General features: G+C 45.7%; 2 protein-coding genes across 4 annotated transcripts in view; one reads left to right on the top strand and one right to left on the bottom strand.

Moving 5' to 3' along the window:
* LOC8043303 overlaps positions 1 to 6,814 on the top strand; it is a 29,123-nt gene extending 22,309 nt beyond the window's left edge. Inside the window, exons 9-10 of one of the 3 annotated variants that reach the window (XM_040216057.1) lie at positions 1,049 to 1,203; positions 6,493 to 6,814. In XM_040216057.1, coding sequence (XP_040071991.1) covers positions 1,049 to 1,203; positions 6,493 to 6,699 — 362 coding nt within the window. In that variant the 3' untranslated portion in view covers positions 6,700 to 6,814. The remainder of the gene's footprint in view (positions 1 to 1,048; positions 1,204 to 6,492) is intronic. The other 2 variants (XM_040216058.2, XM_040216059.1) reach the window with 2 other exon arrangements.
* A 6,043-nt stretch (positions 6,815 to 12,857) lies between these two features.
* The window catches only part of LOC8043304 (signal peptide peptidase-like 2A), a 46,410-nt gene continuing 41,269 nt past the window's right edge, over positions 12,858 to 17,998 (bottom strand). Inside the window, exon 13 of the mRNA XM_029983570.3 lies at positions 12,858 to 15,020. Coding sequence (XP_029839430.2) covers positions 14,586 to 15,020 — 435 coding nt within the window. The 3' untranslated portion in view covers positions 12,858 to 14,585. The remainder of the gene's footprint in view (positions 15,021 to 17,998) is intronic.

Here is a 17,998-nt window from a genome sequence, read left to right as displayed (position 1 = left end):
ATACCCAGATGTTTTGGCACCCAAAGGCGTACCAGGTATAGGGAGCATTCACTGGGCAACATATATGAGGGCGATGTTTAGAGCGCATGCTCAGTACGAGATAAATTAATAGGCTGCTATTGACCTACAATCTTCATGGTTCGGAATGCATGCTGCAAAAGAACTGTGGAAGCTCGCCGTCACCACGCGCTTTGCAGTTGCGCACACAGCTATGGCCGCCAGTGAATATATTTTCCCGCACTGACGCAGTCAAGGCACTTTTTTTTTTTTTTGCCTTTTTTGTCTTTTTTGAAAATGGCAAGATTGCGCGTGCATAGCTTTGACAGGCGCTGAAGATGTGCGAGATCGGATATTCCGAAAACTCCTAACATGACGTCACGCCCCGGGAAGGAGGGGCTTCAGCGGCATATTTTGAAAATAATTTTCTGCCACCTCCGTACACAAAATTGAAAAATAATCTCGATATTCGTGGTCCTGGAGGCGAAATGAAGAAGATTAAAGTGCTCTTCCTCAAATACAGAACCGATTAAGTATCTCTTCAAGAAACGCGTATTCTTTATGTTCACGCTCCTTGCTTCGTGACTCGCCTTTCAGGGTTCTTAGCAGCGAATGCCGCAGCCCCCAAGGCTGCATTCGCTCCATCTTCACCCTCATAACCATCTTCGTTGTTTAGTCAAATTAATATGGATCCTATTATTTCGCTCTATTTTTTGTTTTATTTTATGTAAGGTGCCCGTGTAGTTTTTTAATAACCTACGGTGCTCACTCTATGTCTCAGATACCTTATTTGAAGATAAACCAGCCAACTGGCTAAGGGTCTTTTTCAGTAATATGCTCTATATATCCGCACCTTACTGATAATAACACAAATTGAATTGAACTGAAAAAAGAATTAGATGCTCGGGACTTCGTTTGCTCAGCTGCCAGTGCCTATAGTGCAATCAGATAAGAAGAGCTCACTTTGTACTTCCACAGTCGAACCGGAGTGTTTCTCTTTCTCCCGATCGATAAAACCACACAAGAACTAAGTTGCGCGATCACGGTGCAGGCTACGGTATCGGTCTGGTCATCACCTTCGTCGCCCTGTACCTGATGAGGACGGCGCAACCCGCCCTCCTCTACCTGGTTCCAGCCACCCTCATTCCGACGATCGTCACGTCCTACTTCCGGGGGCATTTCCGAGACATCTGGAGTGGTGCGTGGGTAAGCCGGGGCTCTCGTTTTCAGGCCTATGCGCAGAGCCTAGGAAGGAGAGGAGGAAACGAAGTTGACATCGGAACGCCGAGCTCTGATTGGAAGGATTAGTGGGTAGACATAAAGGCCCGTTCACACTCTTGCGACCGAGTACGACCGAGAGAGACCAGACCGGTTTTTAAACCTCTTGCGATCTCTTAGGACGAGCTCCGCGGCAGCGCATCCGGTCCTAAGAAGTCGCAAAAAGCTTAAAAACGGGTCTTGTCTCTCTCGGTCGTACTCGGTCGCAAGAGTGTGAACGGCGCTTAAGGCTGCCTGCCTTTGTCTTCATTACAGTCGCCGAACGCGTTCGAATGCGAGAGCCAGACGCCGGAACGCCGGCGTTCCGCGTAATCATGCGTTCGACGAGTGCAACGGAGACGAAGGCAGATATATAGATTTAGGTCTACCCACTATAACCATTTCAATCGCAGCTCAGCGTTCCGACACCCCCGCGCTCTCAGCGTCTCTCCTCCTTTCCCCCCCGTTCCTCGGCGGATACATTTTCTGTAAACTTATCGAGAGAGAGTGTCTGGATATCGACACAATTTTTAAAGGCCGGCGTATAGCATAACCTCGGTTTTCAGCAGGGGAATTCTCTTAGAGACTCCCTCTCCTAAACTGCCAATAAAGGCAAGGTAAAAAGTGTAGAGGACAGATGGGAAAGGAGGAGGCGGGCCAAGGTGGAGAGCGTAAGGTGAACGTCGGAGCGTAAGGTTGTCAAAGTTGTAGTCTCAATGGCAGATGTTGAACGTCTCCAAAACTCTTTATGACCTGTTTCACTCCAAGTCCGACTATCCTAAAAAAAGAAAATGAAGACGCAAAAAAAAAAATGCATCCTCGTGGCATTCGTCGTCTTTCCGCATTTGCTTTCACCTTCTAAACCAGTCACGAAAAAAAAAAAAAAAAGCGCATGATTATTGCGCATTTGCTGTGCGTGATTGGTTTAGGCCGGGATAGAAAAGACGAGGAGCGCCATGACGATTCACTTTTCCTGCTGCTTGATTGGCTCCGTTGGATCCTAGCGTCGACTGCGATCCGACTTTGAGAATGAAATGAGGAGCAAATGGTATACGGGTAATTAACATGATAAATATACTGCGTTTATATTAACCTGGGTGCTACATTCTGATAAATTTTGCTCTCTTAATATTTTAAACCTCCTCCCTTGCGCTGAACGACCGAGAAGTAGTGAGTGTACAAAAAGCTACGGGAAAGCCGCCCCCAGAACAAACGGAGTGATGCGTTGTCTGCTCACGTTTCTAGTGAGAGTAAAATATCTCTCCCAGTATTTCTTCGGAGCTGGCAAAGCATCATTTCGTGATACAAATTTAACAAAACCAAATTTGGGGAATGTACTTTGAAGTCGGGAATTGCACTTTCATGAGAAAGTACCAGAAAAAAATTAAAGCCGTTTAAAACTCCCTGTAACGCCGAATTAGAGCGCAGCTCTTGAGAAGGAGGAGGGAAGGGTACTGAGGTTCACGTGCTCTCGGGGGGGGGGGGGGGGGGAGTGGTCACGTGACCTGAGGTCACGTGACCTTGGTGGGGTCACATGACCCCCTCCCTCAGGTCACGTGGGGGTCACGTGACCTGGGGGTCACGTGACCCCCCCAAATATGTTTCCACTAGGTTTAGCAGGGAAATTTTTTCCGCTAGATTTAGCGGGAAAATTTTCCCGCTAGATTTAGCGGGAAAATTTCTCCGCTAGATTTAGCGGGGAAATTTTTCCGCTAGATTTAGCGGGGAAATTTTTCCGCTAGATTTAGCGAGGAAATTTTTTCGCTAAATTTAGCGGGGAAATTTCTCCGCTAGATTTAGCGGGGAAATTTTTCCGCTAGATTTAGCGGGGAAATTTACCCATAATGCACCGCGCGGTTACGCCGACGGCGACGGCGACGCCGACGCCGCTCAAGCCGGAAACGGGCGCCTAAGAGCTGCGCTCTAAAATTATGTAAGTAAAGTACAAGTACAATGCCCCTCAAACTTAACGCCGCCACTCGGTTACGGAAATGTTGATCTATTGCATGCTACCCAAGGTAAATCGGTCGCAGCAGCTGCTGGAATACCTTCCCCTCGTTGGCTTTTCATCGGGGACGCAAATCTTCATCAACTAGTTGGACCGCTAGGTTCAGGAATAGCTCCCATGGTGAAGAAATCGGACTCTCTCGTGGCGGCGTTAAGTTTGGGGCGCACAGTATACATACTCAGTGAATGTACTTCAAGTAAAGTATAAGTTTCCTAAACCTACTTGAAGTAGTACTTTAAAGGGATACTACAACGAATTTTCGTCGCTCATTTTTTGGTCTATATGTGTTCAAAAAAGCAGCATCACATCGAACACACCAATATCTTGTTAAAAAAGTCACGAAAAGGAATTTTAAAACGAATTAAACGATTAGCAAAGAGCACCTGGTGGATGTCGCTAACGCCTCACTTGTAATGCCCATCTAGGAACCTTGACAGCTAGTGACGGAGGTTGTCTCGTCTCCGGCCACGACGAGAGAAGAGGGGCAGGAGGAACTCCCCTCTTCCCGAGAATGCCTTTTGTGTGTCGCAGAAGTCGCTATTGTCCCCCTACAAGATTACAGAAGATTAACCCGTCACTCAAAATTCGTACAAAAGCAGCCGCTTCGGTGGCTGGAACGACTAGGCCATCCTCTCGACATCAGCCTCGCCGTAGCTTTGCTCGTCTTGAGACGACCTACGTCACGATTGCGTTGGATGTCACGTGGTCTCCACTGGGCCTTCTCCGAGTGCTTGCCAGAGTGGGCCGTTTATAACGAAAAATACAGCCACCAGGCTCAAAATACAAACGTGCGATTGTCATTTACGGATATTATGGATCATATTCAACCTATTTTTGAACACGACGGGAATATTTCAAATTTCGTTGAAGTATCCCTTTAAGTACAATGTACTTAAAGTACTTCCCAACACTGCCTACAAGGCCTGTGGGCATGTGCACAGGTCTTGTGGTGGGTAAACACCGAGGTGTGGGAACAACAAATGGGACAGAGCGCCTCGCCAATAGTGACATCGCTGAATATCAGGTCCTGCGGTGCACCTTAGACGCATCGTTTAACTGCAATCTATATTCCCTATTAGGGGAGTTCACTATAAACGAACTTGGGATATGGATATGAGTGGATGGATAACTAAGAGAACCCGCATAATAGCCACGGCAGTGATCTCACCTTCTTCAAGTAGGTTGTGTTCAGAAAGGCACTCAACGTTGAAGGACGCTTTGTTGGCACTTTGAGAAGTCATCCAGCTCTTTGCTCATTTTCTGTCCTGTTCTCTGCTCCTCAATTTTCGTTTATAGACAGTGTTCGCGAGAGCAATAAGTGACGAACTGACGACAACACGAAAAGAAACAAAAAACCTCGACGTTTTGCCGTAGCGGTGTCAAATATACAAGCAAAACAAAAATGTATTTTTTTTGTGTGTCCACTTCTCATTTTTTTTCTATTTGTTATTTTCTTGAAACTCAAGTCTGCATTGTTGTCGTAGGTCGTTTCCCGGTCTACGTTGCGCCTCAGTTTGGTAACCTTTACTTCCGTAAAACCACTCCTTTTGTTTGAGGATTTTGGGGGGAAACTTTAGGAAACAAAAGGCGCCTTTGTGAAGGCGAGGGGAAAATCTTAATTGTACGAACTTTGGGCTGAAATATGAGTCACAATCGGCAAAGAAGTGATGTTTTCACGAGCTCAATCAAAGTTACCGTAGGTAATCGGAGTTAGCAACAGGGTTTGGTTGCTCGAAAGAATGTTCACGTTTGCTCGTGCCACGCCCACGCCACTTCATACCGAAAAAACTCGAAAAATGGCGGGATGTAAAAAATGTATTTTAAATAATGAGTAAAGGTGCTCAGAATTGTAATTAAAATAGAGTATCAAATACTCTGGATCAATAGTATTTGCAAGATACCAAGATATACTTAAAACATATTTGAAATACAGTATCTTGAGTAGAGTATTTGAGATAGGCACATGTCTGTGAAGGGGTCAGCGTTACTGCTTCTCCCAAGGGAACATGTGTGACGTTTCCAAGGGTCATACGCATACCCAAAGAATCCCCCAATGGATCTTCCTGTAATTTTTTTCTCTTTGGTGCTAAGTGAAACCGCTAGACAAAAAAATATATGGCATTGTTTAAATAGTTATTTAATGAACTACAACGTTATAACTAACGATTTTTCCGTTTTCGGAATTAGACTGTGGTTGAAGAACTGACGCTTGACTTTATTATAGCCTAGCCGTGGCGTGAAATGTTCATTCAAATATTTGTGGTGACGCTACGGAACGGGAAGTATCATCCTAGTAAAACGGCTTCAGACCGACAATGACCTGCCGAAGTGAGCCTGTGACGTCGATATTTCCTCTCTGAGCGCGCGTCGCCTTGCATAACGATTTAAAACACGCTATAGACACGGACGACGGAGGGTACACGTAGTGCCTGCCCATGTTGTAAATTAACTTCCTTACAGGGTGAAAGATAAAAATCAAGATGATTTAAATCATGATTTAAATCGCGACTTATATCCGACCAGTTTTACGATGATTTAATATCAGACCAGTTTTGCAATGATCAAACCTTTCCCGCAAAAATTATCCAAGAAATATTTTATTGACCATCTAGCTATCATCTGTTGCTTTCTTAATTACTAAATGAACTTGTTCATATTTACATAAAAGAATCATCGAGGAAGGAATATTTATATCAGCTGAACACGACCGAAAACCATTGCTCTTTTGGGCAATCTAAGCATTGAGCCTTCTTTCTACCTTCCGCTTCGTCCGGCATTTACGTAAAGCGAATCCGAACGCGAGAGACACGAAAAATAAGAAAGTAATGTCCTATAAAAAGTAAACCAGAACGCGAAAGAGAAGGTAGATAGAGCTGCTAAACTCACTGAAAGAAACAACTTGTTTTTGTTCCAATATAATTAACCAATAAAATGTTGTTAAACTTTTTTTTTTGCAAAATTATCAGTGATCGTCGGACGGATCGGCCAGTTAATCTGCCGCGTTTAAAAACACATATCGTGATAAAGTATCACTATTTTCGACCTTCAGTGAATCAAATAAATCAGTTTAGATCGAGCAAATCTGGTTTGAATCAAATACTTCCTATTTAAATAAAATGAATCAATCTATTTAAAAATTATATCCATTTTTTTACACGTCCTTAGCACTTTCTAGGTCTTGTCATTTGTTTGTTTCTTTGCTTGACTTTGTTTTCTTTTCCACGCTTCAGCCAATGCTGTCCGAGTCGGAGGACGCTCCTGCCCCGTCTGCCGGGAAAACGAGTCAGCCGGAAGAAGACGAGGAGCCGCGGCTAGCCCATGGCAATAAGCGCTTATCCCGGGAACCCTATGTCCAGCAACAGCCGTACGCCCATGGCCCACACGGACAAGGTCTCTACGGGCCCGACACGCGATCCCAAATGTGGCGTCCCACGTAGCGTACAAGTGATGACCCGCAGAGTCCCACTTCCTTCGTTTCTGTTTTGTGTATTTCAGGCGAAGATACAATCACCCACGGTCAGCGCGCCGGAGGCTATAAGCGTTGGATAAAGCTCTTCGGCTTCCATGCCCGGCCACATAATTTGGTGTCACCAGCTTTATTAGTGCGTACCCACACGAACAGGGAAAAGCTGACGGTGCCCGTTTGTGGACAACACAGTGGAAAGGGAAGCGCGCCGCGTAAAGAGAAGGAGAGTAGTGAAGGACAAAGGCGAGAGGGAGGCGACGTCACGGGGCGGAAGCCAATTGGCGCGCTAGAAACCGGTAAACGGCGTAAGCAACGTCAGGCAGCGGATGCCGCCGCTAAAGCGCGATCCAAACCAACGCGTTTTTGTGCGCGCGCAGGCCGAGCGCTTCTCGGAAATTGCGTACTTCGTGACTAAGTGTTCATGTATATACACAGTTAACCTTAAAGGGCCACTGACGGCATATATTATGCTTGTCAAGGTTGTTATTTGGACATGACATATCCAGAGCCCAACTACCCAGAAAACAATTGGCAGCTCGAAATTCGTTTTCCTTCCGTCCGAAAACCGCCATCGAGAACTGGCCGGTTTGAGTCGCGCTCATTCTTTTCTCCGTGCGTGGTCACGAGCCGTTGTTTTATGGTTGAGACACAACCATCAAATATAATCAGTCACCAAAGCTAGGCACACACAATATTCAAAATAGAAAAGAAATATGACACCCATTTTTGTGGCTTTTAAAAACCTGCAAATACGTTGACTGAAAAAAAAAAAGAGGGAGGGGGGTTGCACAGCCACGTGACTTTTGCCAAGTCTCTCCTCCTCAGTTTCGAGCAGTTGCATTTTTTTACTTTATTAAAAATATGTGTAACGCCGTAGCAAAATATTGATTGGTTCGTCTTCGGACACCACAATGAATCGTCTGGAAAAAAAAGTGACATAAATTGGGGGGGGGGGGGGGTGTCAGTGTCCCTTTAACTGGTACGATCCAGGCCTTTAAAGTGTGGAAATGAGGCCCAGAACTATTATTTATGACGCACGTTGTGCTCGAGGCATGGGAACGGGAACTCGCAGCTGCGGGGTGCTTGTGGGCCGCATCCTAGAGTCGCGGGCCGCCATATGCGGCCCATACATTCTTCACAAGGGCGCCGCCATCTTGAAAGTCGTCACTTCCAGTATAAGCGAAAACATTGTTTTGCCGTCGCCACGCCAATAGATTACATTTAGGATATAAGCGTAACCGTCCCCCATACTCGTTTTTCCCCACCATTTTTTTCTTTTTTTCCCCCATTTGCAGGTTATGAAATGTTTCGTTATTTTTCGTCGCCCATATACCATCAGTTGGCTGGGAAAAGGGTAAACGAAAAAAAAAAAAGGTTTCTGTGCCTGCGCAGAAACTAGATTAGCGTCGTGTAGCCTCTGCGCATGCGCCAACAGCAGCAACGTGACGTCAGGGACGCTGCGTCGCAGTCAGCGAAATTTGACCATCCGCAGCCAGCACGAATAACAAGTGATCTAGTTTGCACCTCGTAACATAATACATTGCTTCAGACATTTTTTTTTTTTTCGAAAATTTCAGATTTTGGAATAAGCTTTATTTTTAAATCCCACCTAACTCTACACACACACACACACATATATTCGCGACTCCAGAAAAACGGACGCCACCGAGCGGGAAAACCTGGAACCCGCCGGTCCAGGTCGCTCCGCGCCCCTCCGCGTCTCCGATGGCTTTCGCGAACACGTGTTGTCGGCGCGGTGGCGGACAATAAATATTGACTAATTGGTCCAAAAATTTCTTAAGTTTGCCTGAGAGTTCATTAGTGTGGTGAAGCCTCGGTAGATTGTTTCCTTCCATCACGTGTTTGAAAGCCCGTTCGAAGCACACGGTCGCGTGCTTTCGATTTCTTGGATGGGGGGGGGGAGGGAATCACGGAAAAACGTTTTGATTTCTTGTCTGTCTCGAACCACATTGAAAGTGACGACTAGTTGGTAACTGATTAGTGATTTCTTTATAACGATGTAGAACAGTGGACTGAGGACGACAGACGAGGCATTTCACTGGAGGGAACACCAATGTTGCAGTCAAGTGAATGGGAAAGTTCGATAGCTGCTTTTTTTTAGTTTGGTTGTATTCGGTTAGCTTCAAGTTTGAGCCACCCACGCCGGTCGGTGCGTTGGCTATTCATCTTGGCTGTTTTTCGCCGAAAAAGCCTCTGGACCACACTGAAAAAGTTTGGCTGATTTCGCAATTACTTGATTCAGGAAAACCTGCTCGCTGGAAATGATGAATGAGGGAAATTATCTGTATTCAAAAGGTGGGGGACGAGTCTCGCAACGTTAGAAGCTGTCAGGGCATTTTGATCTATCGCGCCTCCAATATTTATATTGTATTCCCATCGAAGCCAGCAGCAATATACGTCTGCATTCCTCAGGTTGACCAGCCACAAAAAATACTAATTTTCTCCGTTCAGGATTCGAAGCAAAGTTCAATGCAGAGAGGTTCTGCGTGAATCTCCAATGAAGAGTCTGTTCAGTTTGTCTCCGTGCTGCCGGCTAGAACCATTTGGCTAAGTTTAAGTAGCCTCTCTGTCTGTCAAATATACTTTTGTTCAGCAGTTCGCCTAATAGGTAGTGAACGAAGCTCATATTTCAACCCGAAGAATATACTAATATCGTTTTAGTGGGACCATAGTACACAATATAATACATAACCCGCTCGTCAAAATGACTTCTCGATTGCTACTAAAACCTGAATTGAAATACGAGTATCAGCTACTTAGTGGGGCGCCAGCGGGTTAACATACTCTTTGGCTCAAGAAACGCTTGCTTAATTTTCGTAATTTTCCTGCAGCCTGTGTTGTTGACCGAGCAGACGACTGGAGCTGTTTCTTAAACGCGGATACGCACAAAAGCTCGATTTCGCGGACAGATAAGTCGCATGGTCGAGGCATGCGAGTTAGCTGAAAATTACTCTCGGTGTAACAATTCTGCAGTCACCGCCGCTTTCCTTAGATGATCAAAACCGTCTCTCCGGAGCCCATAGTTTCGGTTTTGAACGAAATCTCCGAAACGAAAGTTTGATTTGAAAAGAACAAAAAAAACACCGGGAAAACAAAACTATGCTTTGCAAGTTTATGTGTACCGGCTACACTTAACCGTCTCAGTTCAAATACCTATAAAATTGGGCATTAAACATAAGAAAATCGGTTAAATTGAACGCGCCACCTGTTCAGGCGGCCCGGCCGAGCCAACGCGACCTGGACTCAGCCGCCATGTTTGTTTGGTGGTGGCGCCCCCTACAGGTCGCTGGAGTCGCGAATATATATATATATATATATATATATATATATATTAAAAAAAAAGATCGCGCAGCCATGTGCGGTCACGTCAAGTAATACATAAAATCAATTATAGCAATATAAAAATAAAACTGGAAGCGAGTTTTCACTTTCCAAATTTCTCTTTATCTCATTTAATATCTTCATGACAACACAATATTGGCCGAACAGGTTTGTGTAAATTACATTAAAATAATTAAAAACAAAGCACCCCTAGTCAAGAAATATTTGTTACTACGGTCGGAGCCTCAGGGCAAGCACCGCACTGACTGCATGAAGGAAGATTGTCCAGGTTATAACAAAGCATGAAGATGGCAGTAGCTGGTAAGGGTCCAAGGCTGTCCAGGAAGCCCCTGGACTTTTCGGAGATCTCCATACATGGGTAGCACTGACGTCACATTGCATACTTTTGACCACCATGTAAGAGGAGGAGAGGGAAGCTGCTTTTGTAGGAATTCTGAGTGACGGGTTCATCTTCTATAATCCTCTGGCAGGTGAATAGCGACATCTCGGCGAATCCGGGAGGCACAAAAGAGGATCCTAGTACGAGGGGAGCTCCTTCTTCCCCCCCTCTGGTGGTCATCGGAAAGCCTTTTGAATGATGGCACGTGCAAGCCATCCGCTTCTGGAGTCTGATTCAAGGCTATGCCAGCTACACCTTTTCAACCATATCTTTAAGCATTCTTCAGTCAGTCTACTAATTATATCGTGGTGCCTTTATGGCATTTCAGAAATATTTGTGTATACTTCAGCAGCACCGTGGGAATCGCAGGCCCATCAAACGCCCAGGTCGAGTGTTTCAGCTAGCACTAATTGTCCGGGGCGTACACTGTGCAACAGCGTTAGTGTGAACATCACTGCTTCTTCAGATTTTCCTTTGCAAAGGTGTTGGTGGGAACCAAAGTTCTATCGTTTAGGTAAGTGTCCCTTATGAACACTTTCCCTGGCAGTTCTTAGGAGAGCCATACAATAAGAAATCAAATTTGAAAAAAACAACTGCAATTGCTTCTTTGTGCTAACAGTGCCAGATGGTGTACACTATGTGACTCAATTTAATGAACAAACAAAAACATACTCAAATGAGAAAAACATTTCTTTTCACTTCATGGTCAGTTTCATCTAAGACAAGGTCAGGTGCACCAAAAAGGTAAACAAAAATACCATACAGGAGTAAACACCAGTTATTAACAGTCAGAACACTTGGATGTTCATGTTGGCTCTTTCTCAGGAATCAATTTCTGGTGCAATCTTGAAAATGAGACTGCATGAATAAACAAATCCCTTCATCAGAGGTTCAGGCATGAATCAACCAAGGCTGAATAAGCTTTGTACACAAGGCTCCCTACAGTAGAGAGTACTATGGAACCCAGAAAGTAATATGATCATCTCTAAGCTCAGCAGAACACAGAGTGGATTGTATCTTATTCAGTTATCTGGACAATACCTTGTAGGACGATGGCAAATGTAAAATTTGCATTTTGTCTAAAAGGGCACGGGAGTTATATTTTCGATCACAAGCAGTACAAGTATTGTGAGCAAACATGAGCCAAGAGTGCCTGAAAATGCTGAAAACACCCAATTTTCTATAAGACAAGGTTCAACATGAAAGACAAAATATTTTGCCTCACTGCACAAGCAATGACCAAGGTTATTAATAATGTCAATACAGTATATTAGTACAATTGGCCCTGATGTCATCAAAACGAAAAAAAAAAAGCTTTGGGTGCAACATAAAAGCTCTGCATTAAATGACAAGTGCATCACTGCCAAACAGAAACAGACCTTACCAATGTAAAGTTTGAGAACATATTTCTCAAATGTGGAAATCCTTTTCCCCAATTCAGAGAGTACATCAATAGCTTGTCGAAGTCACATGCTCAACTTCCTGAACCACCGTAATGTCCCGAAAGATGCCACACCCCCGAAAGATAACCCACCCTTATTTATGGCTTAATTTGCTATTTTCTTTTGAACTCCAAAACATAGACCACTCCTATACTCCGTTTCACCTTACGTTGTACCGCAGCGAAGGCTAGAAGAGCGAGCTCATTGCGTTGGCATGAGAGCTTGTGCTGCTGAGACTATGCCCTAGAGCAAGGACCTCACACTTGTAGCCTTTCCTGCAATATATCGTAAGGTGAAATAGAGTATAGCTATCGTAAGGTTTAGATCAATGAAGATTTCGGCATAAATGCAGCTAGTTAGCTATGCGTGATATAAGCTAACAATGCTGACTGGGAAGTACAGTCGTCTTTGCTTCACTGTCCCTCGCTGCGTTAACTGGTTTGGCAGGAAATAGGTACTGTAAAACCATTTATTTTCGCTGCCCCAATTTTTCTCGAATTGGGCAGTGGGTCATACTCATAACCATTAAATTTCGCAATTCTAAAGGTTGGAATTCGCCTCCACAGACAATAGAAATATTTGCGCCCAATAAAGTTTGCAAATTTAGAGAATGGTTCGCAAAAATTTGGGGCTCGTGTACATTAAGGGTTTTACAGTATCTAAAAAAAGTTTTTCTGAACTTTTTAATTTTACACAGAAAGCCCGCTCCTTATTTTCACCCTATTGTCTCTTGATTTTACGTGGGCTATCCCTCAGGATATAACGGTACAGTGTAATCCACTTATAACGATACCAGATATAACGATATATCGCTTATAGCGATCAAATTTTTTAGATTTGATCGCTATTTTTTTAGATTTGATTTGATCCAGATATAACGATAATCGGCTATAACGATTGGATTTTGCGGTTTTCTCAATATCGTTATAAGTGGACTGCACTGTATAGTTTCTTCAAAACGTTTCTAAAGGCCTCATGTCCTTTCTGATGACATCTCCTATTTTCTTCAATAAAGTATGGCTTTCATGTTCATATCATTATACCTTTTCACCATACACTCCTGGGTCTGGAGGGACATGATAACCCCATAAATATAGAATGAACAAAGACCTTTCATATGGTTTCTATCGGTGAAATTAAATAAACTGTAAACACTAAATAAATGTACTATGTCCACTATGAACAGTATTTACTGAGTGTGTATTTAATACACAATACACATATTTTGTACAAGATCTGCAATAGTATACAAGAGTTGTAATCCTGTACAAATGGCATCCCCTTGTTTTGTTTGTTCACGTAATAAAACAGCTTTGTACGTCATACCAAGACTTGAAAGGTTTCAGTTCTAATTTTCGATCTGCATCTCAAAAATGTGTTCTCGATAAAAGAAACTTTTACCCTTCGTAGCTTGACCCTCACGAGTACAAATTGTGACTGCTCGTTGTCAACTCGCAAACGGCAAAATCGTTTGTTTGCAAAGAAACTGCCTTGTGAAACGGCATGAGCTAAATGGCACGAGAAGTAATGAAAAAATATTCGACACGGTGCAAGGTTTTAGCAACCGACGTACCATACGCATCGGAATCGCGGGTAAGCGCCGCTTCCAAACTCTCAGCAGCTCGGAGCGGCCCGCCCTCGCGAGCGTAATTTTGGGCTGCCCCGTCCCCTTCGGCCCAACGTAAGGCCCCGAAGAAAATAAGACAACAGCCAAAAAGGCACCGTTGGTCCGGTCGTCACCGCAAGGAGCCAGGTCCATTGCCTCCCAGGTAGCGACGCTGTAGTGCCGAATTTTTCGCATTGCAAGAGGCGAATGCGGGGCGTGGATTGGATATGAGGGCAGCGTCGGCGTTCGGCCAGAACTCGCGTTCCGCTGCAGGAAAGACGAGTCCTGGTTGAGCGCTTGTGCGGCACTCGTGTGCAATCTGCGCCCCGCACCGGCCTCGCGTAGAATTCGCCACCACAGCAACGGCGCGTAGAATGCGGCTCCAACCAGCGCGTTTGGCGTCCCATCCCGCCCGCGCGTCTAAAGTGGTCCCCTGGTGGCGACAAACAACATCGCAAAAGCCGGAGCGTCGTGCCACGGATGTCAGTATCCCGGTGGTCGGTCATGGAAATGGCGGCAAAAAGCACGAGCAAATGCAGGTGTCGCCGTCGTTGCGGCGCCCCAGCTTTCGGCTGGCGAAGCTTCCGTGGAGTGTCGGGCTGGAGGCTACGGAGGTAGGAAACTTCCGAAGGCGACACGAGGCCACCAGAGGTGAAGCTAGAAGTGTGAAGGGATGCGCCCCCAACCGTGACAAAAAACGAGAGATGCTATCGGATGAAAAGGAGAGCTGACTCAACAGCTATCCCTTTCGTCCAATAGCGTCTCTTGGTTTTGGCCATCGTTGGTGGCGTGTCCCTACACTCTTCTGGCGTCACCTCTGGTGGCCTCAAGCCACGTACGGAGGCTTCCTACCTCCATGCTGGAGGGCACCCCGCGGCAGAACGGAGGTCTGCTGCATCCATCTCGGCTGCCCCGACACCGCAGGACTGCGGCCAGCGACGACGGGGGACTCTTCTAAGACGTTGTTGGGCAAAAATTGCGGGACCGCTTTTTAGGGCGCGGTAGACGCGCCGGTGGGAGATATGTTCCGGGCACCGTACCTGGGAGGCCGACGACGCGACTCCCGCTCAGCTCTGCTGGACACCCGTAGACATGTACTTGACCAGTGGCTGTCCATCACCCCAATTGTTCAACGGCGAGTTCTCCCCTGCTTGTCTGGCGTCGTGCGCCCTGTTCGCGCCGGTCGGGCCGTCGGCGTCTTCCTTGACGACTCTGTCGGCGACGCCGTCTTTGTCGGCCGGATGCCGATAGATGTCAGGGGGCCCGTAGTGGGGCGGCATGTCGCTCTCGAGGTGTTCGGGAGCGCTCAGAAGCGGGACGTCGGGTCGGTAGTTTATGCTGGGGCTGGCGGGCACGGGGCCCCGGGGACTGGTCCCTGGGGACTCTGTCAAGCGAGACCCCCTTCCCCTTGCCGGGGACGGGCTCCGCCCAGTGTCGCTGCCGCTCGCAGAGGGCGTGGCTGGGAGAGAAGGAGGCGGGGCTACCAGCGCGGGTGGAGCAGGCTGCACAAAGGGGAGGAAAAAGGTTGACCCCACTTTAAACAGTATCTAGTTTTTTTAAATTTCTGAACCCCAAGTGCCTAATAATTGTTGTCTTCGAAATCAATTTCTGGTCGCACACCAGTCACCTAGCTGTGTTTGGAGATTTGTGTTTGTCCTTCTTCCCCCCCCTGTTCCCCTTCTCCAGGAATTATTTTCGTCATATCAAATTTGTTGCATTCAAAATCAAAGTTTTAGACACAAACAGAATGGGAGCAGTGCATTAAGAAGCCAGTGCTGCCATCTTTTGGTAGAGCTGGAAACTAAGTCGCGAGCGAGTCTGGTTCGTCCCAAACGGACGAGTGCGTGAATCGGGGAAAGCAGACGAGCCATACTCGTTCCGAACGGTTTGGGGACAGCTCCACGTTGACAAGCTAGGCTCGACCAAAATGGTTCAGGGGTTAACTGGGATTACGGGAATGTGTCAGACTCGAGGCAGAGGGTTGAATTCTATCACTTTGATGGAATGCAAACTGATTATGAATAGTTTATGAGTGTATTTTAAATCTATTGCAAATAACGTAGTAATCTATTAAATGCTAACATAAAACATAATTTAAAAAATGGTGAAGGAAGCAGCTGTTCTTATTTCAGTAAACAGGCACAGTGGGTAGGAGAGACATTACATTATTATTATTAATCCATGCGGCGTAATAAAAACAATGAGGGACAAAAAGAAAAAACAGATAAGCAGCATTCGTAATTAAACGGTGGATGGAATGCCCCAATTCTGTTTTTAAAGGGATTGTCCGGTCAAATTTTGTATTCGAGAAAACAATTGAATATAATTGTTATTGCCTCGTGACGCATCGTGCGTGCAATATCTTAATTTTATATGCCCCTCTGCACGAGTAATTGAATTTATACTGCTCCAATCGCACTCTAGCGTAAACGCTGTTTTCGGTGGCAACATTAGAGCTCTGACGTCACACAACACAAGGCGAGCATTTCTGTATTGTTGTTTACCTGCGAGTGAACGCCTCAGCGTGCTTCGTTTTTGTTGTTGTGCTCGACTTGTTTCGTGGTTGGGTGAGATTTTTGTTGCGCGGGTGGGTGCCATAACCACCGGGCAGCACATGCGAGCCAAGACCTGACGTTCTACACTTTTCCGCGAGGCGTGCAGTGACGAGCAAAATGGATCGTCGCCGTGCGTAGAGACTAGGTTCCCGTCAAGATCGAGGTCCCGCTTATGCAGCAATCATTTCACAGAAGAGAGCTACGAGTTGAGCTCTAAGCGGACAGAAGCGCGTATTAGCTGAAGTGTGATGCTGTGCTAACGATATTAAACTACGTCCATCCACTCCTTGCCCAAATCGGATCAGTCAATTTGTTTACTCAACGAAACCGAAACCTGGGAACGATACCAGAAATTGTATTTAGCAAGCGTGCAGAAAATTCGGTTTGACCCGCAGGTGAAAATAGATAGAGCGTGGCTACGATTCACCAAGTTCGTCCAAGTCAAGTGACGACATGCATTTGAACGATTCGCCGGTTGCCTTTGACCCGCGGTCATCGCCTTTGAGGGAAAGACCCGCAGCCTCATCACCGGTCCAGTGGATCCACCGGAATGTGTACCCAAATACTGCTTCGTGTACCTAGTTGCCGCTTCAGAGGCGAAATGTGCATCCTTTGCTTTGCAAGCGCTCCTAGTTCGATCGGTGGCCGTCGCAGTTGTGTTCGCACGAAACGGCATACGTTTGCTCGAAGCTTATGGCTGTTTTCGAGTAATATCCTGCTAAAAGGCTTGACTTTTCTTGCACACGCTTGGGAACTGCACTAAAAGAACCGTATTTCAGTAGGGTACAGCTTAGGAGACTAAAATTCGAAACAAAATACAAGACATGCATCGACCAACGCTTGTTATCCCGACCGTCGGACAAACCTTTGCGTTTTGTGACGTCACGGAGCAGCTACGGATGTCAGCCGTTGACACTGGCGAAATTCGGGGTGCAGTTTCGTACATGCGTTCATGAAAGGTTTAATTAATAACGGGAGATCATATATCAAAATAAAAATGTCGTTTGTCTACATGAAGGCTCCCTCGACGTAACAAGCGCAAAAACTTAAGTACTTCCGGTTTCGACCGGACAATCCCTTTAAGTAACACAGTCCATTCAAACTTTTACCTTTTTTGAAATTTAGAGTTTCTACAAGCATTCGAGAAATATTGTGCGACGGCATTTTCTAAGTTTAGCTCCACAGCGGTAGTAAGTGGTGATGCATGTTCTCCAACATCTACATTTAATGTACGCTACACGTTGGCAAGCATGTACCACGCACACAACCACAACGTGTGACTAAAGGCACGTTCGCACACTTTATATACCTGACCGAGCGTCTTAAAACCTCTTGGAATCTCCTACGACGAGAGAACATACCGGCACGCTTGTGCCATCTATGTAGTGACCCTGGAACTAGACTTCACTAGGGCGAAAGTTTTGCAGTATTTGAGAGGTCGAATGTATGTACTGCCCGTGAGAATTGGTCGTTTAGAACATTAACTAGTTTTTCGAGCCAAAAAAAAAAAGAATGATGCACTAAAAAAAAGAGGAAATATACGGGACCACGAAGTGTTCCGCAGCTACCCGATAGATGGCGCTAGTGTGTTCTCTCGTTGTAAGAAATTTTAAGCAGTGCTTGGCAATTGATCGATTAACTTATTAATTAATCAATTAGTGCTTTAATTGCAATTTATCTTTTAACCAGTTAATTCGTAAAGTTTTTACCAACCAAAATAAAGTAAAAATTAAACGCGCTTTCACTACACAAACGTGGACAGCTACACCTGTACATACCTGCCAACCTGTGGACTTCCAAATTCGTAAAAGTCCCGCGACGAGGGGGGTTACGCGAAGCGATGTGCAGCGTAAAGCCTAGTTCACATGCAGCGGTTTTGACCCTAGAGCGGCGCGATTTCTGCCGTTGCGGCGCTCTGGCCAGCA

The sequence above is a fragment of the Ixodes scapularis genome, unplaced genomic scaffold (assembly GCF_016920785.2).
Source record: "Ixodes scapularis isolate PalLabHiFi unplaced genomic scaffold, ASM1692078v2 PGA_scaffold0__279_contigs__length_252992795, whole genome shotgun sequence".
Classification (NCBI taxonomy): Eukaryota; Metazoa; Arthropoda; class Arachnida; order Ixodida; family Ixodidae; genus Ixodes; species Ixodes scapularis.
This window is presented reverse-complemented; position numbering and strand designations above follow the sequence as displayed.